The 25,320-nt window shown below is 42.9% G+C and overlaps 1 protein-coding gene across 5 annotated transcripts in view; it reads right to left on the bottom strand.

Annotated features, from left to right (window-relative positions):
* The window catches only part of HAUS3 (HAUS augmin like complex subunit 3), a 100,325-nt gene that overhangs the window by 12,476 nt on the left and 62,529 nt on the right, over positions 1-25,320 (bottom strand). For all 5 annotated transcript variants that reach the window (XR_003854972.1, XM_029592361.1, XM_029592340.1 and 2 more), the window contains one exon: positions 632-1,071. Coding sequence is in view for 4 of the 5 variants with exons in the window: in XM_029592361.1 (XP_029448221.1) it covers positions 632-1,071 (440 nt within the window). In the remaining variant the exon portion in view is untranslated. The remainder of the gene's footprint in view (positions 1-631; positions 1,072-25,320) is intronic.

Below are 25,320 nucleotides of genomic sequence, written 5' to 3'. Positions count from 1 at the left end.
ACTTTTTGTATGCTTCCCCAACAGCGCAAATTCTGGCTAATGAAGCATTGTCCTCCTTTTTTTTTTCTTGAGCAGGGAACGCGTCAAGGCTGCCCTTTGTCTCCATTACTTTATGTCGTGGCAATAGAACCCTTGGCTAATGATAGGTGGGAAATGGATCCAGTTAAGCATGTTTGCTGATGATATGCTCCTGTTTATCCAGAATCTGCAGGCCTGCTTAAGTGATATCATGGGCTGTTTTAACCGGTATGGTTCTTTCTCTGGGCTTAAAATCAATTATAATAAATCTGCTGCATTCCCACTAGATGCTTAGCTACCTGCACGGTGGAGAGGTGATTTTCTCTTGAAATGGAATGTGGCAGGGATGAAGTATTTTGGTATCTTTCTCACCCACACTGTTAGTGGCTTGTATTTGCAGAATATCAGTGCCACTCTTTGAAGAGTCCAGTTTCATTCTCTCTCTGCCTCAAACAGCTAAAGGAAGATGATAGGGAGGGGTAAACTATAAAGATTTGAGCATAAAGTACAGTATCTGAGTAAATTAATCAGCCAACAAAAAAAGATGATGGTGATAAAACATGCATAGAGAATAAACACATAGGATAAAGTAAACAGCCATTAAAATACATACCTACGAGCAGAGGTATCCTTTGAATCAACAGTGTTTCTTTGTTTTGGACACTGAATGACTGGATCCACCAAAATGTCTAACCTCTTGTCTAGTTGTTTGCTGCTGTGGTTCAACTCTTGAACTAGGTTTTCTAGTTGACGGTGAATTTCTCTGTGTTTCCTCAATTCAATTTCATAAGCCAGCTGCAGCAGCTCAAAGGATGCTTTCTGATTTATCAGCTGACCACACACCAGATCTTGCCTGGATGTGTAGTAGTCCTGGCGAGCAATCTGAAGATCAAAATCTCCTTTCACAATAGGCATATTTAATAACTGTGCATTCTCCTTCACGGAGGCAGGGAGAGTTTCTTTATTAATTTGGTCCACTTGACTTTTTAAAAGCAACAGTTCATTTTTTAAGCTAGAAATTCTTGTCTCTAGATGCTCTTCCTTGCCAACTGCCTGTTTTTAAAGAAAATATTTGTTAAAATGAGATAAATATGAAAAAGTGCACACCTTTAACAACTGTATTACTTTCATGACCTTCCATTTTTTTTGTTTGCTCCCTAAAGGAATTGGGTACTGAGATGTGGCAACCTAGAATCTAAGAATGAAAATTCTATCACCAATCATTCTGGCTACAGAAACAGAAGAGCTTTTAATTTTTTATGATACATTCCATTTACCACTACACCTTTTTTTGATCAGGATGGGGCAGTGTTTTTTCTTTTACAGACATGTCTACGCGCTTTTACTTCATGCACGGACTCGCGAGAACTCATTGTTCTTTGTGCTCGGTTGCCCGAGGATTGATGGCCCTTTTTCTAGTGGCACCGAGCAAGTAACATTGTGAATCAGAATACCCTTGCTGATTGGATTTATCGAGTATAGCCTACTGACCAGTGTTGCTACTCTTCTCATACAAGATTGGTGGACATCAGTCTCTTATTTATGGTGTCCTCTTCTTGATTTATTTAGTTTTTTATTGGTAATTTCATTTGTGGGACTGAGGCACTATGGATTTTTTTCACTGCCCTACTGTTTTGGACCTTGTTACACACTTTTTTCTTTATTTGTTATTTGGATGCTATGGAATGTTTTTTGCTGGGTATACATTTCTGCACTAAATTGGGTTGGGTTCAAGAGGTTATAGGCTCTGGGGATTTTCTTTTTCCTGCAGGCTGCAAGTGCTATTATGCTGGGAGTCTGTGGAGGTCTCTGGAAATAGTTAAATTCTTTGTTTCAATGAAAATAGTCTGAGGGGATATGGAGTTGGGGGTTCTCAGTAGGCTTACCCCTTGGGTCCCAATAGTTATCCCATCTGAGAGGCAATGGGCTTCTGGTAGTGCAGTTTTGATTTTGGCTGTATATGGGTTTGTGGTTAGATGATCTGTTAGATTGGGTTGGTTGGGATTTTGACTTTTGTTGTTGGTTTTGAGTTCTGATGAGGGTAGAGTGTGGTGGGGGGAAAAGAGTACCTTTTATGGCTTTTACTAAGCACTGTAAGTCTCTCAGTTAAATTTGAGGCACAATACACAAGCAATGATTGATTTTCTTCTCATACTTTCTTATTGGGGCAGGTCGTTCCCTCTCGCTATTATTTTCTCACATCACTTACACATGTTACATATGACATTTATGGATTTTTTCACTTTTTCCCACCATGAGTAAAGATATTAATTGCATCTCCCTCAATGTTCGAGGAATCTCCTCTCCTGTGAAATATCAACGTATATTTGCCCGCATAAATAAGGTGCATATTCTATTCCTGCAAGAAACCCATTCAACTCGCCAGGAACATGAAAAACTTAAGAGAGAACGAATGGGTGCAGTTTACCACTCTTCTTATAACTCCTGGAGAAGAGGTGTTTATTTTAGTGGATAAAAATCTTCCTCTGCAAGTGAATCGAATGTATTCGGATGTTAGAGGGTGGTATATAATCTTGGATTGTACATTATTCTCTGTTAAGATTATGCTAGTTAATGTGAACGGTCCAAATTCTGACCAACTTGCCTTTTACTGTCATCTTATGGACACGATAGCTTCGTTTGTTTTTGATAAGCTATATATAGGCAGAGACTGGAACATATGCATATATGTATATATATGTATATGTGTATATATATATATGTATATATATATATATATATGTATATATATGCATATATGTATATATATGTATATAGTGATTATGCTGTATCTATTTATTGACTACATGGACTCTGCCCAGTATAGTCAGCTCTATACCCTTCCAAGTTTTAGCCTCCTTTTTATCAGTTACATGTAAGGGCCCCGCCCAAAAGTTACGCTGTTTTACAATGTTATATGTAAGGGTTTCCGCCCATCTGTTACTGTTTAATTGTAAACCGATGCGATGTGTGAACGGTCATCGGTATAAAAGAGACTTTAAATAAATAAATATGCCTGAACCCAGATCTTGATAATACATCTAAAACAAAAACAGGGCCGGCAGGGTGCTCAAATAATGTAGATATTGTACAGACATTCAATCTGATGGATGTTTGGAAGTATCAGCATCTGGGAGAGCGTGATTGTACTTATTACTCTCCCAGACATACTGAGGCTGATTTTAAAAGGGTTACACGCGTAACCCTTTAAAACTTGCTCCTGCACTCACTGAACCTATTTGGTGGCACGCGCAATCCCCAGGACGCGTGTATGTCCCGGGGCTTGAAAAAAGGGGCAGGGAGTGGGTGGGGCGGGTGGGACTGAGGAATCCAGCCAGCGACCATGCTGGGTTATTGCATGCCAGCACTTTATTTTATTTATTTATTTATTTATTGGTTTTTATATACCGCCGTTTATCAAGATATCACGTCGGTGTACAGAGAACATATTAACATACGCCTAAGCGTTATACATAGAACAAGAAAGTAAAGGTTAACTATAAGCCTAAACATTATACATTAAACAAGGTGTGCGCAACCTACGCCTGCCCAGAGGCAGGCATAAATAAAAAAATAAAGGTGGGGGGGGGGATTTAGTTAGGGCTGGGGGACGGGAGGAAAGTTCCTTCCGAGGCCGCTTGGAGGGATCGGGGAAAGCCATTGGGGTGTAGATTTGTGCGCGCCGGGTTGCGCGCACAAATCTACGCCCGCGCATAATTCTTAAAATCCAGTCCTTTGTATATAGCATAATTATTTTATGTGCTCCCCCAACATTCTTTTCTCTATACTCAATAGTGCTATTCTGAATTGTACACTGTCTGACCACCACCCAGTTCAAATTACCATTAGTCTGGCCCCCCTAAAACCCAGTGCTTCTCTCTGGAAGCTAAATGTTGCTCTCTTGGGTGACAGGCAATTCTCAGATTTAGTTTCTAAGGCGGTGGCTGAGTTCAATGAATTTAACCCTATGGAGGATTATGATCCGGGTCTTCAATGGCTGCTTTAAGGCTTTCTTGCGTGGTAGAATTATCAGCTATGCAAGTCATTTGCTGAAAATGCATAAGCAAAAGGCGGAGGGTTTACCAGGAAAAATAAGATATTTACAGGGGAACACAAAACTGACTGTTCTAGTCATACTTAGAAACTCCTAGAAGCTGTCAGAAGAGAACTTAAATCCCTGGAGATGGAAAAGATCGGGTATTCTCTAAAGTATACCAGGCTCAAATTTTACGAACGTGGGGATAGGCCAGGAACTTTACTTGCCAGAGTGATTAAGAAAAGAGTGGGTAGATCGCATATAGCAAATGTTGCTTACCTGTAACAGGTGTTCTCACAGGACTGCAGGATGTTAGTCCTCACATATGGGTGACATCACAGGATGGAGCCCAATCACGGAACACTTCCGTCAGAGTTTCCAGAACTTTGACTGTCCCCTACTGGGCATGCCCAGCATGGCACTAACCCTGCAGCCAGCAGGGGTCCCCTTTCAGTCTTGTTAAAAAGCTACCGGTAGTGCCGAAAAATAAAATAAGAAAATGTTACGAACCCAACACCGCAGGGCGACGAGCGGGTTTCATGAGGACTAACATCCTGCTGTCCTGTGAGAACACCTGTTACAGGTAAGCAACATTTGCTTTCTCACAGGACAAGCAGGATGGTAGTCCTCACATATGGGTGAGTACCGAGCTGAGGATGTCCGAGCATGCACCAAATGCACGCAGGCGTGCAAGGCCCTAGGCCTGGGATGAAATTTGGCCGAGGGCATCCTGAACCCTACCGGGCAGGCGGAAGGGTGTTGGTACGTCACGTTGTAAATAGGTTGCGCAAGACAGACTGGCCAAAGATGGAATCCTGTCTTCCGGCTTTGTCTATGCAATAATGGGCTATAAAGGTATGGCGAGAACTCCAGGTGGCAGCCCTGCAAATGTCAGGAAGCGGCACAGAGCGTAGGTGCGCTACTGAAGTTGCCATGGCCTTCACAGAGTGTGCTTTAACACGGTCTTGAAGTGGAATGCCCGTTTGCTGATAGCAAAAGGATATGTAGTCCGCCAACCAGGAAGAGAGAGTCTGTTTACCCACAGCTGCCCCAATTTGATGGAATGGAAAGAGACAAACAATTGAGTGCTTTTCCTGTGGGCAGCTGTACGGTCTAGGTAGCATGCTAGAGCCCATTTACAGTCAAGGGTATGCAGAGCCTGCTCTCCTGGATTGGAATGGGGCCTGGGAAAAAAGGTAGGTAGTATAATGGATTGATTGAGATGAAACTCCAATACTACCTTAGGCAAGAACCTAGGGTGAGTGTGGAGTACTGCCCGGTCCTGCAGAAGTTTAATGTAAGGCAGGTAGGTAACTAGAGCCTGTAACTCACTAACTCTGCGAGCCGAAGTGATTGCCAAAAGGAAAATCACTTTCCATGTGAGATAGCGAAGGTCACAGGATTGAAGAGGCTCGAATGGTGGTTTCATGAGCCGACCCAAAACTAGGTTGAGGTCCCAAGAAGGGGCCGGAGGACGCAAAGGAGGCTTGAGGTGAAGCAAGCCCTTCAAAAAACGTGTTACAAGGGGTTGTACTGATATAGGAACATCCCCGACACCTTTATGGAAGGCGGCTACCGCACTGACATGCATTCTGATGAAGTTTTTAGACCTGACTGACAAATGCCAGAGATAGTCCAGAAACTTGGTGATTGGACAGGTAAAGGGGTCAAGGGATTGAGAAAAGCACCATGATGTGAACCTGGTCCATTTGTAAGAATACGATTTCCTCGAGGAAGGCTTCCGTGAAGCAATCAGGACACGGGAGTCTGGCTCAGAAAGGTTAAGTGGTTGAAGGATCAACCTTTCAACATCCATGCCGTCAGGGACAAGGCCTGAAGATTGGGGTGGCATAGGCACCCGTCATTTTGAGTGATTAGAAGCGGGTCCTTTCCCAAGGGAATGTGCCTGCGAATGGAGAGATCCTGAAGTATTGGAAACCACACTTGGCGCGGCCAGTGGGGTGCTATCAGGATCATGGTTCCCTTGTCCTAACGTAACTTCACGAGAGTCTTCGAGAGAAGTGGAAGTGGAGGGAATGCATATAGGAGACCGGTTGCCCATGATAGGGAGAACGCATTTCTTAGAGCAGAAGTTGTCTACTTTGTGATTTTGAGGTGACGCAAAGAGGTCTATTTGAGGATAACCCCATTGGTGGAATATAGAGTTTGCTACTGAGGGGTTGAGAGACCACTCGTCCGGTTGAAAGGTGCGACTTAGCTTGTCTGCCAACACATTGTCCACTTCCTGCAAGTAGGTGGCCCTGAGGAACATCGAGTGGGAGAAGGCTTCTGCCCATATCTGCACAGGTTCCTGACACAGAAGGTAGGAGCCCGTCCCTCCCTGTTTGTTGATATACCACATGGGCACCTGGTTGTCCGTCTGGATCAGGATGACTTGGTTGGAGAGGCAATCCTGAAATACCCTGAGAGCATATCTGATTGCTCGAAGCTCCAGGAAATTTATTTGGTGTTTGGCTTCCTCTGGAGACCAAGATCCTTGTGTCTGCAGATCGGCCACATGGGCTCCCAGCCGAGGTTGGAAGAATCGGTGGTGAGAGTTATTTGAGGGTCTGGATCCTGGAAGGGCAAGCCCTGGAGGAGATTGACCTGATTTCTTCACCAGGCAAGAGACTGACGGAGTGAGTCGGTTACGTGGACAATGGTCGACAGGGGCTGAATGGACTGAGTCCATTGTGACCTTAGAGTCCACTGCATGACTCTCATGGCCAAGCGGGCCATTGGGGTGACCTGAACTGAGGACGCCATGTGTCCCAGGAAGATAAGAAAGTGGTGTGCAGTCGTGGAGTGCTGAGACTGCAGCTGGTGTGCAAGAGACACGAGTGTGAGAGCTCACTGTCGAGGCAGAAAAGCCTTTGCCTGCAAGGTGTCCAAGTCTGCCCCAATGAACGATAAGGTTTGAGATGGGACTAAGTAGAATTTGTCGTAGTTGATGAGAAATCCGAGCGAAATTAGTGTGTAAGGTAAGATGTAGGGACGACAGAGCAGCTTGCTTAGTGGGAGCCCTGATTAACCAATCGTCTAGATAGGGGTAGACGTGGACACCTTGAGTCCTGAGGAAGGCTGCAACCACGACGAGGCATTTTGTGAAGACTCGTGGTGCAGACGCGAGGCCGAATGGAAGCACTCGGTATTGGCAGTGCTTGAGGCCTACTAGAAACCTCAGGTATTTGCGATGAGATGGAATTATCGCGATATGAGTGTATTCGTCCTGGAGGTCTAGAGAGCAGAGCCAGTTTCTTCTTTGTAGAAGAGGAAGAAGAGAGCCCAAGGTTACCATTTTGAACTTTTCTCGCTGGAGGTACTTGCTGAGGGCACGTAGATCCAGAATTGGACGAACGCCTCCCGATGTTTTGGGGATTAGAAAGTACCGGGAATAGAACCCTAGGCCTTGTTGTGAGTATGGCACTGATTCTATTGCTCTGGATTGGAGGAGGAGGGAGACCTCCTGCTCCAGGAGTAGTGAGTGGTCGGATGTTCTCCACTTCGATAGAGGTGGAGAGTCCGGTGGAATGGAGAGAAAGTTCAGACGATTGAGCAATTATCGGTAGGACCCACTGGTCTGAGGTGATTGAGTGCCACCTGTTGTTGAAATGGCACAATCGACCTCCCACTGGTATGTGGGGCAATGGAAGCTGACTGCTGCTCTCTATGTAAGAGTCAAAACCGGAAGCAGGGTCCAGCTGAGGGGCTGCTTGCGGTTTTTGTTTTCGTGTCTGACGAGACTGAGCTTTTTGAAACGGTCTCTTAGAATGGGTTCTAGATGGTGGCGGGTAGGACTTCTTCGGGCGGAAGAATGACTTCTTAGAGTCCTTCTGAAAAGGCTGTTTTGAAGAGTACTCAGAAGACATCAGAGAGAGCTGTCTCAGGGTCTCATGATGGTCCTTGAGTTCTGCCACCATCCGTTGAATCTGCTCGCCAAACAGATTGTCTCCTACACAGGGCAGGTCGGACAATCTGTCCTGAACTTCAGGGCGAAGGTCGGAAGACTTGAGCCAGGCTCATCGTCTTGCCGAATTAGCAGCTGCAGATACCCTGGTAGCAGTGTCAAAGATATCGTAAGATGATCTGATCTCATGCTTGCCTGCCTCAAACCCCTTGTTTACTAGGGAATGGAGTTGCTCTTGAAATTGCTGAGTCAGGGAGTCTGTTAAGTCTTGTATCTGTTTAAATAAGACCCTGTTGTATTGGGTCATATAGAGCTGATAAGAGGCAATTCTGGAGATGAGCATTGATCTCTGGAAAACACGGCGACCAATGGCATCTAGGAATTCCTGTTCCTTGCCTGGGGGAAAGGAAGTGTGAGGTTTTGATCTCCTTGTTCTTTTCTGGGCAGATTCGACAACCACAGATTGGTGATCCAATTGAGGTTTGTGAAAGCCTGGTGCTGACTGAATGAGATAGGTTGTGTCAGCTTTTCTATGTACTGGAGCAACCGAGCCAGGATGTTCCCAGTTCTTTTTGAGGAGATCTAGAAGAACCTGGTGGATAGGGATGGAGGTTATTTCCTTGGGAGCATCCAGGAATTGTAACAGCTCCATCATTTGATGCCTGTCATCTTGTTCAGTCTGCAATTGGAAGGGAACCAAGTCAGACATTTCCATCACAAAATTTATGAAGGAAAGGTCCTCTGGAGGAGAACGCTTTCTACTTTCAGTAGGTGAAGGTGGCGAAGGCAAATCATCGGTGTCTGGTGAAGAATCATCAGTCCAGGTGTCGTAGGGTTCAGCACCTGCTCCTCTAGGGACTAGAGAAGGACAGGGTGGTGGGATCCCTGAAGGTCCTGGTCAAGGTTCCGAAGGACTCGAAGGAATAACTGGAGGCACCAATGACGGCATCGAAGGCAACAGTGCAGGCATCGAGGGCATCGATGGATGGCTCGGTGGTGCCGATGGATGCGTCGGCACCGATGGGTGGATCGGTGGCACCAGACGTATCGGTATCGACGGCTGAGGCATCGGCAGAACTCCCGAAGGAGGAATGTGGAATGGTGTTTCTCCTCCCGATGACAAAGCAAGCAGGGAGGGCACCGGAGCCATCAGTGACCCGGGGTCCATCGGTGGAAAAGCCGCCATAAGCACTTCCATCCTCAAGAGCAGCGGTGCCAATGCTGCTGGAATCGGGTCAATGGTCGGTTCCGCAATTGGTACCGGTGTCGGTGCTGGAGGAACCTGGAGTCAATGCATTGCCTTGTCGATAGCCTCCTGAACCATCCGGTCCAGTTCTTCTCGGAGACCTGAAGCAAGCAGCCCTGGCTCCGGAACAGAAGAAGGAGGCAGAGGCATAGCCGGAAGGACCACCATTAAAGGCGGCGTCGCGGCTCCTCATATCCTGTCGGGTGAGGGTTGCCTCAGTGACCCGGTCGCCGAAAAGGTCGGTGCCTTTTCTGGACGGGGTTTCTTCGATGGCGGCTTGGACGATGGCGAGGTAGATGATTTTGTTCCCTCGATGGTCCGAGATTTTCGATGCCGGTGGCGATGTTTATCTCTACGATCCCCTTGGTCCTGAGGGGGAGTAGAGGGTGACAAAGGCCGAGAAGAGGTCGATGCTGAATGGTCACCGGCCGGAGGTCGATGCTGGCGCAAAGTTGACAGTGCCGGTTCTGACGACATCGATGCAATGGATGGCGTCGGGGTTAGAGCGCGGAAGAGAAGTTCCATCTTCTCCATTCTAGCCTTGCGACCTTTTGATATCATAAGGGCACATTTGGTGCAGGTTTGGTCATTGTGCTCACTTCCGAGACACATTACACAGAATTTGTGAGGGTCTGTGATGGACATGGTGCGATTACAGTCCGGGCACCGGCGGAACCCCGATGCAATGGCCATGAAAAAATTGAGCCGCGGTACGGGTGACGGCCAGTAGGCTGCGAGGGCCAAACTTGACGGTAATTGACAGAAAATGGGTAAAAACTTACCGGAGTACCGCATCTTGAAAAAGTTGAAGGAGGGACCCCTGTGGGGTAAATTAAATTTTAGTAATTCCGTGAGGAAAATTCTTATCAGGAATCTCTGCAGAGCTCCTTATCCGCGTGGCTACTGCTGCGCGGAAAAAGGAAGACTGAAGGGGGACCCCTGCTGGCTGCAGGGTTAGTGCCTTGCTGGACATGCCCAGTAAGGGCCAGTCAAAGTTCTGGAAACTTTGACAGAAGTGTTCCGTGATTGGGGTCCATCCTGTGATGTCACCCATATGTGAGGACTACCATCCTGCTTGTCCTGTGAGAATACAACTATCAAAAAGCAATTTGGGGATCCTACGACTGATCCTTTAGAAATCGAGAAGCTGTTTGTGCAATACTTTTCCAATCTACATACTAACCCAGGAGCCTTACTTGCCAGGGCTATAGGAAGAGCATATTAGCAGTATAGAAGCCCCCATTTCATTGCTGGAGGTGCAATCTGCAGTCAAAGCATTACCAGGTGGGAAATGTCCTGGCCCAGATGGGTTACATGTGGAATTTTACAAGAAATATTTGCCTGATGTTGCTCCATACTTGCTCATGCTTTTCCAAAAAGCGGGCAAGACTAATATAGCCCTAGGAGATATGGCTGAAGTAGTAATCTCTCTCATCTTTAAAAAGGGTAGAGATCCTCAGGATTGTGGTTCCTACCAACCAATTTCCTTGCAAGTATGGAGCAAGTATGGAGCAACATGTCCATGTCCATCGCACCATGTCCATCACAGACCCTCACAAATTCTGTGTAATGTGTCTCGGAAGAGAGAGGAATATCGAGTAAGAAAAGGGAAGTGATTATCCCCTTGTACAGGTCCTTGGTGAGACCTCACCTGGAGTATTGTGTTCAGTTCTGGAGACCGTATCTCCGAAGAGACAGAGACAAGATGGAGGCGGTCCAGAGAAGGGCGACCAAAAAGGTGGAAGGTCTTCATCAAATGACTTATGAGGAGAGATTGAAGAATCTAAATATGTACACCCTGGAGGAAAGGAGGAGCAGAGGTGATATGATACAGACTTTCAGATACTTGAAAGGTTTTAATGATCCAAAGACAACGACAAACCTTTTCCATAGGAAAAAAATCAGCAGAACCAGGGGTCACGATTTGAAGCTCCAGGGAGGAAGATTCAGAACCAATGTCAGGAAGTATTACTTCACGGAGAGGGTGGTGGATGCCTGGAATGCCCTTCCAGAGGAAGTGGTGAAGACCAGAACTGTGAAGGACTTCAAAGGGGCGTGGGATAAACACTGTGGATCCATAAAGTCAAGAGGCCGTCAATGAAGAGTGGGTGGCTCGCCAGAATGATGGCTACTGCCTGGAGATAATACCCTTATTCAATAAACATACACATGGTTACTGTGACTCCAACATCGCTCTAAGCTTCAACGGCAAGAGGAAATGTGGAAAAAAGGATTTGCACTCACAAAGCGGGGAGTAGCTGGCTTGTTACGGCAGTTACTACCCCAAACCAAATAAGCCTGATACTTCACTTTCAATGCATATCCAGCATAGCTCTCTGCTTCAACGACAGGGAAGAAGAAAAACTGATACTTCACGCATATCCAGCATAGCTCTCTGCTTCAACGGCAGGGGAGAAGAAAAGCTGATACTTCACGCATATCCAGCATAGCTCTCTGCTTCAACGGCAGGGGAGAAGAAAAACTGATACTTCACGCATATCCAGCATAGCTCTCTGCTTCAACGGCAGGGGAGAAGAAAAACTGATACTTCACGCATATCCAGCATAGCTCTCTGCTTCAACGGCAGGGGAGAAGAAAAACTGATACTTCACGCATATCCAGCATAGCTCTCTGCTTCAACGGCAGGGGAGAAGAAAAACTGATACTTCACGCATATCCAGCATAGCTCTCTGCTTCAACGGCAGGGGAGAAGAAAAACAACCAATAAGGGCTGAATAACATAGTCTGGGTAAAACAAATAAGCATGGGTGTAGCTTGCTTATTGTGGCGGTTACTACCCCTACTACCCCTAACTAATCAAGCTTGATATTTCACTCGGATGCAGCTCCATCACTGCTCTCTACATTAATGGCGGGGTGGAAGGGAAATAGAACCAAAGAGCTAAGAGAAACAGATAAGTATGAGAAAAAAAATGTGTGAAGCTTGCTGGGCAGGCTGGATGGGCCGTTTGGTCTTCTTCTGCCTTCATTTCTATGTTTCTATGAAATTACTGGCTAAGGTGCTTCAGCAGAGACTTGAAATGGTATTGCCAAAACCTATACACAGAGACCAAATGGGTTTTGTGATGGGAAATGTCTTGACGGCAAATACTAGAAAGCTTTTCAATGTTTTGCAGTTGCCAAGTAGGGATAGCAGGGCTGTGGCTAATGATCTTTCTTGATGCCGAGAAGGCTTTTGATAGGTTAAACTGGTCTTGTTTATTCCAGGTCCTGCTGCAGGTTGGCATCCTAGACAGATTCATGGGTTGAGTCAGAACAATGTATAAGAAAGCTAGAGCTCATCTGTTATTGAATGGCTCTTTACCCCATTTGTTAATATAGTGTGGGGCAAATGTCAGGGGTGTCCCCTATTGCCTCTACTTTTCAACTTAGCAATTGAGCCCCCGGATGCAGGTCAGACAACATCCTGATATTTATGGTATTCGCATGGGGGGGGGGGGGGGGGGGTCGAGAACAGAAAATTTCACTGTACGCAGATGATGTCTTGGTGTATTTGTCTGCCCCTTCCACTTCAGGGCCTGCGCTTTTAGACATTATTGCTAGACATGGGGGCCCATTCAAAATACAAGGTTAATTTGGATAAATCTGAAATTTTTCCCATTGATAGAAATTTATTCAATCCTGGCTGCTTGTCTGAATTCTGGATGGTGATGGAGGGTTTTACCTATCTGGGGGTCTATTTTTACCTAGATGCCCATTGTTTATTTTCCAAAAGCTATGCAAAAATCAAGAGGAATTTGCAAGATTGGGAAAATGTACTGATCTCGTGGGCAGGGAGAATCAATTTGTTGAAAATGAGCATTCTTCCTAAGTTACTGTATCTATTTCAACATGTTCCCTGTCATATTCCTCAACATATACTTACAGATCTGCATAGTATAATGGGTTAATTTATTTGGTGCCACAAGCCAGCTAGAATTAGGTTAAGTCAGTTATGGATGGGTAAGCAAAAAGGGGGGATGGCCTTGATTAACTTGAGCATTAACTACTGGACAGCGAGGCTACTTTGTATTCAGACACGGAAATGTGGTAGTAATGCATCTTGGCTGTCCCTGGAGCAGATGCAGGCTGACCTTTAAAAAAGGATTGGATAAGTTCTTGGAGGAGAGGTCCATTACCTGCTATTAATTAAGTTGACTTAGATAATAACCACCGCTATTACTAGCAATGGTAACATGGAATAGACTTAGTTTTTGGGTACTTGCCAGGTTCTTATGGCCTGGATTGGCCACTGTTGGAAACAGGATGCTGTGCTTGATGGACCCTTGGTCTGACCCAGTATGGCATGTTCTTATGTGACCCAATTAACCTTGCTGTTTTACCATTTCTGTACCCTTCCCTGCCACAATGTCACAGAATAAGCAGGCATAGCCCAATCTTGGCACATACATTAGTGTGTGGTTTAGGTCCAGAAAATTCTGGGGTTGGAGGGAGAGGAAATGTCACCCATTCTTCCCTTTTATTGCAATCCGACTGTCGGATGCACCTTTTACCCACTCTTTAAAGGGTGGAAGGAGAAGGGGTGGGTTATTGTGTCCCAGCTCTCAGATGAGGAGTCTGGAATACTGAGTTTTCAGTCATTAGCCGAGGACTTTGATATTAGTCCTGACTCACAAGCTCAGTACTTGCAGATCCGCCATGCCTTAGCAAACCAAATAAATGTGGAACATTCAAAGCTCGCTTAATGGATTGGAGAAATTTGTTAGTGATCCGGGGTCCCACATACATGGTATTGCCCTGAACTATCATGGCAACCTGAAATGTAAATTTGATACTTTAATGCCACAGGCCCTTACTGATACCTCGAATGGGGATTTGGGTCTTTCCCTGGTCAGCTGAGACTGGAAAATTATTTGGGCTTCGGCTCATCGCATTTCGAGCTGTACAAAACGAGTTGCTTTGATGATAAGACTATTGCATAGAACATACCGTACCCTGTCTTTTATTCAAAAAATTTTCCGGCTTCTAGCACTCAATGCTGGAGGGGTTGTGGTGAAACAGGTACTTACACACACATGTGGTGGTACTGTCAAAGTACTCAATTCTTTTGGTCTTCAGTCTCACAAGAAACTGCTGATATTATGGGCTTTCCCATCTTCATTGGGCCAAAGCTGGGATTGTTAGGATGTTAGGCTAGTTCATTTGTGCCAGCTAAATACAGAGCTTTAGTGGGTCAAATGTTATTGGCCGCCAGGTTTACCATTGCTACCTTTTGGAAAACTTGCCCAACTATTGATCATTGGTATAGTTTGTTACGGGATATTGCTAACACTGAGAAATTACTATTTGACCTGAAAAACGTCTGTGGGAAATACGAACAGATATGAGGTCCTTACTTGGAATATTCTTTTTTTTAATTTAATATTTATTAATTTTTCAATATTCACATAAAGCAAACATTATACATTGCGTAGGTTAATATTCACCAAACAATTTTAATACAGAAAACCTTTCATTTCTTACTTGGTTTAACTCAAGTTTTCACCTACTATTCCAAGTAAAGCGGGGGAGATTAAACATGGCGGATTACAAGAAATCATAACACAAGGTCATTAAACTTAAAGCATTAAGGTCGTCATGTGAGTGCGCAGAATATTTATATAATGCTACGACTACTCCAGGTTTGGGGGGTTACTAGGCCCTAGAAACTTCTGCAGTTGAGCCGGTTCAAAGAAGATATACTTTGCATCCAGGTGTTTGATAACGCACTTACTAGGATACCTCAAACTAAAACTGGAGCCCTTGGCCACAACTTCAGACCTTAGAGATAGAAATTTTTACGTCTCTCCTGTGTAACTCGAGAGATATCTGGATAAATCCAGATTTTCTCACCGTAATACGCCTCCTCTCTATTCCTCATAAATCTCTTTAAAATCAAATCTCTGTCTGAAGAAAAAGTACATGAAAGAAAGAGAGTCATTCTTTTCTTAACCTCTGAATCCACCGATAGTTCCAAGATCTGGGTTAAGTTCAGCAAATTCTCTTCATCTTTTTGTGCCGCGTCCTTTACTTTCTCCTCTTTACTCGGTATATAATATATTTTTGATATCACCGGTATTCCTTTTAGAGGAATCTTCAATATCTTTAACATATAGTCCTTGAACATCTCATAAGCGGATATCTCCTTTATATAGGGAAAATTCAGTACTCGGAGATTTAAATACTTTGTCTGATTTTCCAAGTTCTCTAGTTTTTTGAGATTTATATTTTCCACTCTCAAAATCTCAACTTGAACTTTTTCCACTTTGCTCACTCTTTGTTCCATCTCCTGCAAACTGTCCGTGTGCTCAGCCAGGTTTTTCTCAATTTTCAAGATCTTATTATTGGCTTCCAGAGTAATATTTGTCAAATTAATCACAGCTTTCTCCAGGCCCTTCATTGCATGCCAAAGAGACTCCATAGTTATAACATTCGGCGCCTCAATCGGTATATAGCTTTCCAGCATAGGTCTCTGAGCTTGTTCTCCCCCCCCTGGGGCTTTCTCTCTCACAACCTCCCGGATAGCTCTATCCTCCTCTTCTCTGCTGGCTCTGTGTAAGTCCTTTATATTAGAGGCATCATTTTCAATATTTTCCGAAGTAAAATGTAATTCCAAAGGACTTACCCCAGCGAGCACAGCTTCAGGGGGAACCGGTGAGGGGGGGGTCGTCGGAGCGCCGGGGCTTAGTGTAACATCCTCAGCCAGCAATGCCGAGATCCGCCCGAGGTCGGCTTTTGCAGCGGCTGCTTCTACCGGCAATCTTCCTGCAGTTTCAGCGGCGAAAAACGTCTCTATCCGCGTTTGGCCCGCCTCAGAGATTGGCGACGAAGAAGCCGCCGCTTCTCTGAGTTTGGCTTTTCGTTTTGTGTGCAGCATTTCTTGGTAAGAAAATATATTGAAGGAAAAACGAGGAGAGAGTGTTTCACCAGCTTCTCACATGGCGGCCATCTTGAAACTCCCCCGACTTACTTGGAATATTCTACTTTGACAACATCCTGATTTGCAAGTTGTTCTTGTGTTCTTCTCACTGTAATTGTGTTATGAATAATCAGTGCTATGCTATTTTGTATGCTATTAAAATTTGTTAAAGAGTTTAAAAACAAAATACAGCTCTGAGCAACTCCGCATTGTCATGTAGACAACAATGTAATCTCTATTGGAGGGGGCAACCAGGGGGACCTGAACTGCTTCTTGACTTGGTGTAACTGATTTCCACAGTTGAATGATTTTAGAAAGATGCAAACAACAAAACACAAGACTAAGTTTACTTTGCAGACTACAGTAACTTTGCTGCTTGTTTTCCTAAAAAACTTTACAAGGCGAGACATGCACTGAAACCTAGGTTTATAATTCCTTTAATTTCAATGCTTTTCACTGCTTCTCGCTATTTTTCAATGCTTTTCACTGTACTGTCCTCAGCTCTCGATCTGTTAATTCAGTGCCTAGAGGCCCTAGACAGTCAGTTAAACCTTATTCCCAGCTTCAAATACCAGAGAAGACTCAGTCTTGAATAACATTTCTTTGAATGATAAACAGTTCAACACTCATGAATATCATGATAGTCTTCTTTTGTGGAAAGGAAGGCTCTTGCCTGCATCATGTCCAGCAGTCCTCCAATAAACTCCAACAAAGATGAAAAACCCTAGTAACTCCGACACCCAGATGGTTCTGCACACTGATTCTGTGCACTTGCCTGAGATGTGCTCTTCAACAGCCATTCATCCAGATAGAGAACATATGCACTCCAGTTTGCTTGGATGTGCCACCACCACATTATCAAGGTTGCATATTTTTAGAGAGGATATCTGCAATCTGTGATTTGGCATGCTTGCAGACATGCTTTGCATATTAATTGTGATCACCTTTTAGTAAAAAAAGAATAACCTAAAGGCTGCTCCGTTGGTGTTTTGCTTTATTTGGGTCCAGTATGTAAGATTATTGAAATTTATTACTAAGTATGGCCTTTGTTGCAAGATTATTCGGGCTTGGAGCAAATTCTGATTTTTGCTTTGAAAGCCTACATAATATTCAAGATTATTCGGTATCTTCTTTTCTACTTCCTAAGTTATTAGGTGATCCACCAGTATTGGGTGGACAATGAAATTGTACACAATGTTCAGTTTGTAGGTATCCCTTGAATATTGACCAGTTTACACACCCAGTGTCCAAGAAGAATATTCCTTTAATATCACTGACAACCTGCGAAACTAGCCAGGTGATATATGTAATTTATTGATCATATCGTTTATTTTAACTGGGTAAAATAACATGGAAAGTTAGACCGCATATTATTGAACACTGTCGCAGGATTTGTCAAAGGAGTTCCAATGCTGAGCATCAAACAAAGGCCAAGAAGCATTGCCATTGGTCTCCATTGATGGCAGGAGTGAGGACATTCTGGCTGTGGCCTTAAATCCCCTGAAATATTCACATGGAGAGGAAAGATCAATCCGGGAAACCACAAAAGTTACAAGGGATTTAGATATCTGCTATTGATAGACCTGTGACTTTCCAGGAAGATCTGGCCACCCTTTCTGTCTCCAATTGGTGTTAAAAACCACAGCAATAGATAATGTGGCAGATTTTAAAAGGACTGCGCGCGTAAATCCAGCTGGATATATGTGTGCAGGGGAGTTATGCGCACTGAGCCTATTTTGCATAGGCCCGGCAACGCGCAAGCCCCGGGATGCGCGTATGGCCCGGGGCGGGGGTGTGGCCAGAGCCCTCCAAAGGGCCTCTAGGCCAGTGTGCACAACCTACGCCTGCCCAGAGGCAGGCGCAACTTGCACAACAAAGGTGGGTGGGTGGGGGGTTAGGTAGGGCTGGGGGGCAGGCGGAAGGAAAGTTCCCTCTGAGGCCGCTCTGATTTCGGAGCGGCCTCAGAGAGAACGGGGAAAGCCATCGGGACTCCCCTAGGGCTCGGCGCGAGCAAGGTGCACAAGTGTACACCCCCTTGCGTGCGCCGACCCCGGATTTTGTAACATGCGCGCGGCTGCACGTGCATGTTATAAAATCAGGCATTAAAATCCGGCCCTATATGCATATACAATTTCCAAAATATACATTTTTTAATACTCAAATTTATGAAAGATATTTATAACAAATACAGCATGGGCCAGATTTTAAAAGATTTACGCGCATAGGTGTCCTTACGCTCGCCAGGCCTATTTTCAAAGGCCCGGCCACGAGCATGTAAGTTCCGGGGCTTCGGGAAAGGGGCGGGCTAGAGGTCCCCGGCACAGCAGCCATTTGCCGCTGTGCCAGGGGATCGCGTGCCGACAGGTAAGATAAAGATTTGGGGAGGGGGCTAGGTTAGGGGAAGGGAGGTTAATGGGAGGGAACTTCCCTACCCCCTACAATCTACTCCGAAATTGGAGCGGACTGGGAGGGAATTGAGGAAGGCCGCAGGCGTCGGCACGTGCAGGATGCACAAGTGTGCACCCCCTTTCACGCACTCACCCCCAATTTAAAACATACACGAACCTGCGCACACGTTATAAAATCGGGCGTTCATGTGTACGCGCGCATTCTTTTAAAATCTACCCTTATATGATAAAAGGCAAAATAAAAAATCAAGACAAACCAAAAAAATCAACAAACATGAGCGACATATAAAACATTTATAAAAATTGCATGTAAAAATATAAAAGTCCATGAAAAAACAACTGCAATACCAATACATTTTTTGCAAAAAGTTGACAGACTGAGACTCACATCCGCTGACACAACACTGGATAGGTAAGGGTCATGATGTTGAGGAACTCAGATTTATTGTCATTCAGAAAGTGATGCGTAAGAGAGGTGGTAGTATCAATCAGCTATTACGGATAAACAATGTTACGATTTTTTATTTAAATATTTTAGCCCCTTTGGGGCTGAATGATAAGCTTGAATGGGTTGTCTTTTTATGATTTGTGTTTCCCTTTAAAAGTCAGACTTTTTTTTTTTTGTGGGGCAGTTGGTCCTTTCTGGGATATTTTGGTCATGTGCTGATTTACAAAATGGTGCCAAATTTGTCTACGATTTAGTGATATGGGAATTTGTTTATGTTGGTGAATTTTTTCTCTTTTTTCTTTACTTTGAATTGGGTATTTATACATATATACATTTTTTGTAACATTTGTTTATAGACAAAGCTCAATAAAAGACCGATGATGAGCTGTGAACGGAGATTTCTGTAATATGATTGTATATGGATAAATATGGTGGAATAAATGCTTCCCCTCATGAAGCTTGATAGAGCAAAAAATGTTCAGGTTGGGAACTTTCTTCCACTGCTTTCTGCTGATTCCTTTAAATGCTCCATTTTGTTGAACTTTTGAAAGGTCTCTTCCTTTGGATCTTTGAGAGTTTGTTCTCACCAAAGTTCAATGGGATCCTGCTAGTAGATCTCTTCATTGATGTGATGCGATTTTCAAGCTGTAGACCTTTTGCAAAAAACTTTATTAGCATTGCAGTTTTTCATGGACTTTTATATTTTTACATGTAATTTTTGTAAATGTTTTCTATGTTGCTCATTTTTGTTGATTTTGTGTTTTTGATTTTTTTCATGTCTTATCGTATGCTATGTTTTTGTTATACATATCTTTCATAAATATGAGTATTTATTAGGTTTTTTATTTATTTATTTATTTGAAATCTTTTCTATACTGTCATTCAACACAACCTGCGAAATCCGTTCTGAGGAAACGTGCATTATCCACAGCGGGCCCTTCACTTTGGAACTCGCTCCCTCCAGACCTTCGTTTAGAACCATGCCACCCTACATTTAAAGGGAAACTTAAGACTTGGCTTTTCAAACAAGCTTTCCCCTAGAGCCTAGAACACGAAGAAAAGTCTTTTCAAGCCCACAACGAGTTATTCAGATCTATTTTTTTTCTTCCTTTGTTAATCAGAAATTTACACATGCTGACTTCAATGTAAAAACTTGTTTACTTAGTTTTTGTTCAATGTAAAACTTCTTTTATTCTGTTCTATGTAAACCGCTATTTGTAGCGATAGTTACTGTTCTTTGTGAACCGGGGTGATATGTATATTATACAGGAACCTCCGGTATATAAATTATTTTAAATAAAATAAATAAATTCAGTATATTACCGTCACAACGGTTTACATAGAGGCACATATAGTAAATTGTACATGTTTCTGTTCCTAATAGTAGGGTGGTGCCTTATAAGCTCGGTAACATAGTTTCATAATAAAGGCTATATGTTCAATGTTGTTTAATCTGACCTGTGACTACAATAAAGACTTATTTTATACATTTCAATTAAGGGTGTAGTAAACAAACCATGACGTACATACATATACTGTGTCCAATGCTGTATAAAGATTTTGTGTGTACAGCTTTCAGCATTTCTCTCTTTCTCTCTCTCCTTGTGAAAAGGCTTCTCTAAAGAGCCATGTCTTTAAGCTCTTTTTGAAAGTCTTGAAATCTCTCTGTAATCTTACCTCTGTGGGCATGGTGTTCCGTAGTATCGGCCCGGCCAATGATAGTGCTCTTTCTCTGACTTGTGTTAGTTTTGCAGTTTTTACTGAGGGGATAGTTAGGAGGGCTTTGTTGGCAGATCTCAGGTTCCTGTGTGGGACATGGACTCTGAGTGCTGTGTTTAACCATTCCGCTTTCTCGTCGTGGATTAGCTTATGTATAGTGCAAAGGATTTTATATTTTACCCTGTATTCAATTGGCAGCCAGTGTAGTTCAGCCAGTGTTTCAGTGATGTGATCTCTTTTTCTTTTGCCTGTTAAAATTCTTGCGGCTGAGTTTTGTAGAATTTGGAGTGGTCTTATTGTCGTGTATGGTAATCCTAATAGTAGGGCATTACAGTAGTCAGTGCTGGCAAATATTAACGCTTGTAGGACAGTTTGGAAGTTAGTTTGATTTAGTAACGGTTTAAGTTTTCTGAGGACCATTAGTTTGGCATATCCTTCTTTGACTTTTAATGATATGTGTTGTTTGAGGCTGAGTTCAGTGTCTATTATTACACCGAGGTTCCGTACTTTCTCGGCTATTTCAATTTTCTGATTGTTTTTTAGTAGTATCGGAGATTGGATGACTTATGTTTTTTCATTCAAGATGGAGGAATTTGGTTTTTTCTATGTTAATGACTAGCTCCATTTGATTTAGTAGTGGTTTAATGATGTCAAGGTACATTATTGCTAGGTTTAGTGTTTTTTCCAGTGAGTCTTCGATTGGTAGTAATATTTGAATATCATCAGCGTATATGTAGTGTATGATACCCATGCCCGCTAGCAGATGGCACAGTGGAAGAAGGTAGATATTAAAGAGTGTGGCGGAGAGTGCTGATCCTTGTGGTACTCCAGTGACTAGATTTATTTTCTCTGACAGTGTGTTTTTTATTTGAACTTGATAATATCTGTTACTTAGGTATGATCTGAACCAGGCTTTAGTTTTTTCCATTAATCCAATTTCGTCAAGTCTTTTTAGCAATATGTCATGATTTACTGTGTCAAAGGCAGAGGATAGGTCAAGCATTAGAAGGATGTAATGTTTACCGTTGTCAAAGCCTCTCATTATGCTGTCAGTCAATGAGAGAAGTAAGGTTTCGGTGCTGTAATGATTGCGAAATCCGTGCTGAGATGGGTACAGTATATTATTGTTGTCTAGGTGTTCTGCTAATTGTTTCTGAACGATTTTTTCTATTAATTTTGCTATTAGTGGCAGATTTGATACTGGTCTGTAGTTACTCAGTATAAGCGGGTCACTGTTCTTTTTCTTTATTATTGGTTTAATTATTGCTCCTTTCAGGTTATCTGGAAGGGATCCCTCCTCTAAGGAGAGGTTTATGATTTTTGTTAATGTAGGGGAGACTATGTTAGCTAATTTTTTTATGTCAATTGTTGGTATGGTGTCAATTATATGTGGGGCTGGGTTTATCTTTTTTAGTATGGTTTCAACTTCAGTTTCTGTTGTTTCCTCAAATGTGGCCCAATGTGTACTGTCTCTTGTGTGCATTTTGATTTCTTGTTTTGTTGTGTTTGGGATTTTATTTTTCAGGTTTCTAATTTTGTCATCGAAGTAATGAGCTATTTCGTTACATTTGTTTTCAGGTAGTTCTGTGGGAGCTTCTGCTGTGTCGTTGGTAAGGTTTTTGACTATGGTGAATAGCGTTCTAGGATTGTTTGAGAATTTTTCAATTTTTGTCCTATAGTACTGTTTTTTGGCATCAAGGATTGTTTGTTTGTAGTAGGCTAGATGTTTTCTATATCTAGATAGGTTTTTCTTCCAGTCTTTTTCTTTTTTTCTCAGATTTTGCTTGATTTCTTTTATTTTTTGGTTGTACTATGGGTTTGTTTGCTTTGGTTCTTTGATGAGGGTGTGTTTCATCAGGTTGATTTCGTCTGCTAGTTTATTCATTGTTTCTGTCCATGTTTTTGTTACTGAATGGGCATCTTTGAACTCAAATTCTTTTAGTTTTTCGTCTAGTTCGTTTCCTAATGTTTCAATGTTGAATGGCGGTCGGTATTTAAATTCAATTGGTTCCATTCTATGTTTTGGCTGGGGCCTTGTAAATTTGATTGTAGACTGTATTAAGAAGTGGTCGGACCATGGAATTTGTGAGTAGTTTGTTTTAATGTGATCAAAGAAGGTATTATTTATGAATGTGAGGTCAAGGGAGTGTCCTGCTTTGTGTGTTGGGTTGTCTGTAATTAATGTGAACCCTAGGGCTGTCATAATGTCCATTAATGTTCGGCAGGTGTTTGATAAAGGATGTACATCCATGTGTAAATTAAAATCACCTAACACTATCGTGGGTTTTGTTGTATTTAAGTGTGTTGTGAAGAATTCTATTAGCGGTGATATATTTAGTTCAAGGAGGCTTGGAGGGCAGTAAATAAGACATATTTGTATGTTGAGGGTTTCAAACATAGCAATTTCATGGTTTGTTGGGGGTATTATGGGTAACAATTTACATTTAAGTTTTTTTTCAGTTATAAGTAGGAGTCCGCCTCCTCTTTTGTTTGCTCTGGGAATTGAGAATACATCATAGTTCTTGTGGGCTATTTGGTTTTTTAAAACAGTGTCAGATTTTTTTAACCAGGATTCAGTTACTGCAATGAAGTTGGGTTTGATGTCATAGAGTAAGTCCGTGATGATTGGGAATTTTTTGGTTATGGCTTGTGCATTTACTAGTAGGAAGGTGATCATTAGTAGGTTTAAATCTCCATTGTTTATGTTTTTTGTCCTTTTTATTTGTATTAGGTTGTTGTTTGTATTTGTTTGTGTAGTGTTTGTAGCTTTGTATTTTATTTTGTCTTTGTGGCTTTTTGTTTATATTTTGGAAATTGTATATGCATATCATCTATTCCTGTGGTCATCAACACCAAATGGAGGCAGAAAGGGTGGCCAGATCTTCCTGGGAAGTCAGAAGTCTATCGATGGCAGACATCTGGACCCCTGGAGACTGTCGTGTTTTCCTGGACTGCATTGAGGATAATCCCTCCTCTCTGTGGGAATGCTTCGGGGATTTAAGGCCTCAGACAGAAATGTCCCTGCTGCCAGCATCAATGGAGACCAATGCCAATGCTTCTTGGTCTTTGTTTGGTGCTCAGCATTGGAACTCTTCACCTTCAGGTGGAAGGCAACAGATGATAGCCTGTCCATGCCGTCTATGCCAATGCTCAGTGTCAAGGGGGTTCAGTGCCCTCCTAATGTAGATGCATAACCAGTGTCCAGTGCAGCTTCTAGGCCCATTGGTACTGGTGTCTCTGACGCAGATTCCAATTTACTGACCTTACAGCATCTCTCCATAAGCTCCAACTGGGACCAGCCCCTATAGGTGCAATGATCACGCAATGACAAAATCCCAAGATAACTTGCAATGGCCCTAGGCACAGGTCACACCTTCATGAGATCCATGATAGACATGACCTTGTCATACTAGGTACACTGTTTCAAGCCGCTAGTCTGTTTATCCATGGCTGGACAAAAAAACCTACAAAAAGCATAATAGAAAAACTCAATGACCAAGATCGGTCGATACCCCTCAGTGCACCGGAACCAGTGCACCACCCAGGTGTGACAGTGAAAGAAAACTTGCAGAAACAACTGAAAAAAACATATCTAAAGACATTAGAAGGAGAGGAAAAAAAAGAGTGCAAGCCCCCATAACAAAATTTCTGCCCATCGCTGGACTCAAAAAATTCCAGCAAGTAGGAGAGAAAAGATCTACAACCAGTGGGCTCCATGAAAGAGAAAGAAGGAGCTCCCACATGGCCGTGAGATGTATCATGTCACACCACACATGCCCAGAATGACACAAAGTTCTAAAAAATTTGACATAAAAATTGTGGGCCAGGCTCCATCGGATGTCCTCAGAAAATGACTAATACATTTTGGATTGGTAAAGACAAAGCATCCCATAAATTTAAATAAATTCTCCAAACTTTATTTCAGTACATTATTTATACAAATTAAAGTATACATTTTCAAGGAAAGAATATAGATAGATGTAGAAGCAAAAGTAGAAAATTCCTGAGTCTAAAAATGGATCCTTGGTGCTTGCTCAGGAACCACTGCAGCTTAGGGCTGCTCCCCACCCAGGCAGGAAGAAAAGGGGAAACATGCTTTAAAAAAAAAAAAAATCCAAAAGTAAGAGCATGAAAGCAAAAATAAAGGCAACATAAAAATGCAAAAAAAACCCAAAAACCAGATAAGATACTGCAGAATTTAGATTAGAAAAACCTTTTTTGGGGTTCTGAGGTCCCCATATTCTAGGTCAGCTATAGTGAGAAACAGTGGAACATTTTACATTTTATTCTGCAGAGCTAGTTGTTTTCTGATCTCTAAGTTGTTTTCATCTTAAAAAAAGGTTTACTTTTTAGAGAGGCTTTAGACAGTAGACATAACATAGGGCTAGCAGCGCCTCTGCTGCAAAAAGTATTTGCAACTGTCATCCAGCATGATATGGTTGATAAAACCTAGAATGGATGAAAAAGGGGTGTTGTTTAAGTATTTGGACTTAATTACATGAGGCAATAAGTGATTGGGCCAACTGTATGATAACCAAAAGAATGATGCATTGATTGGTTATATGTTCTACTAAAAGAAAATTACTTCTTACCTGCTAATTTTCGTTCCTGTAGTACTAA

This window comes from Rhinatrema bivittatum, chromosome 1 (assembly GCF_901001135.1).
Source record: "Rhinatrema bivittatum chromosome 1, aRhiBiv1.1, whole genome shotgun sequence".
In the NCBI taxonomy this organism is placed as follows: domain Eukaryota; kingdom Metazoa; phylum Chordata; class Amphibia; order Gymnophiona; family Rhinatrematidae; genus Rhinatrema; species Rhinatrema bivittatum.
This window is presented reverse-complemented; position numbering and strand designations above follow the sequence as displayed.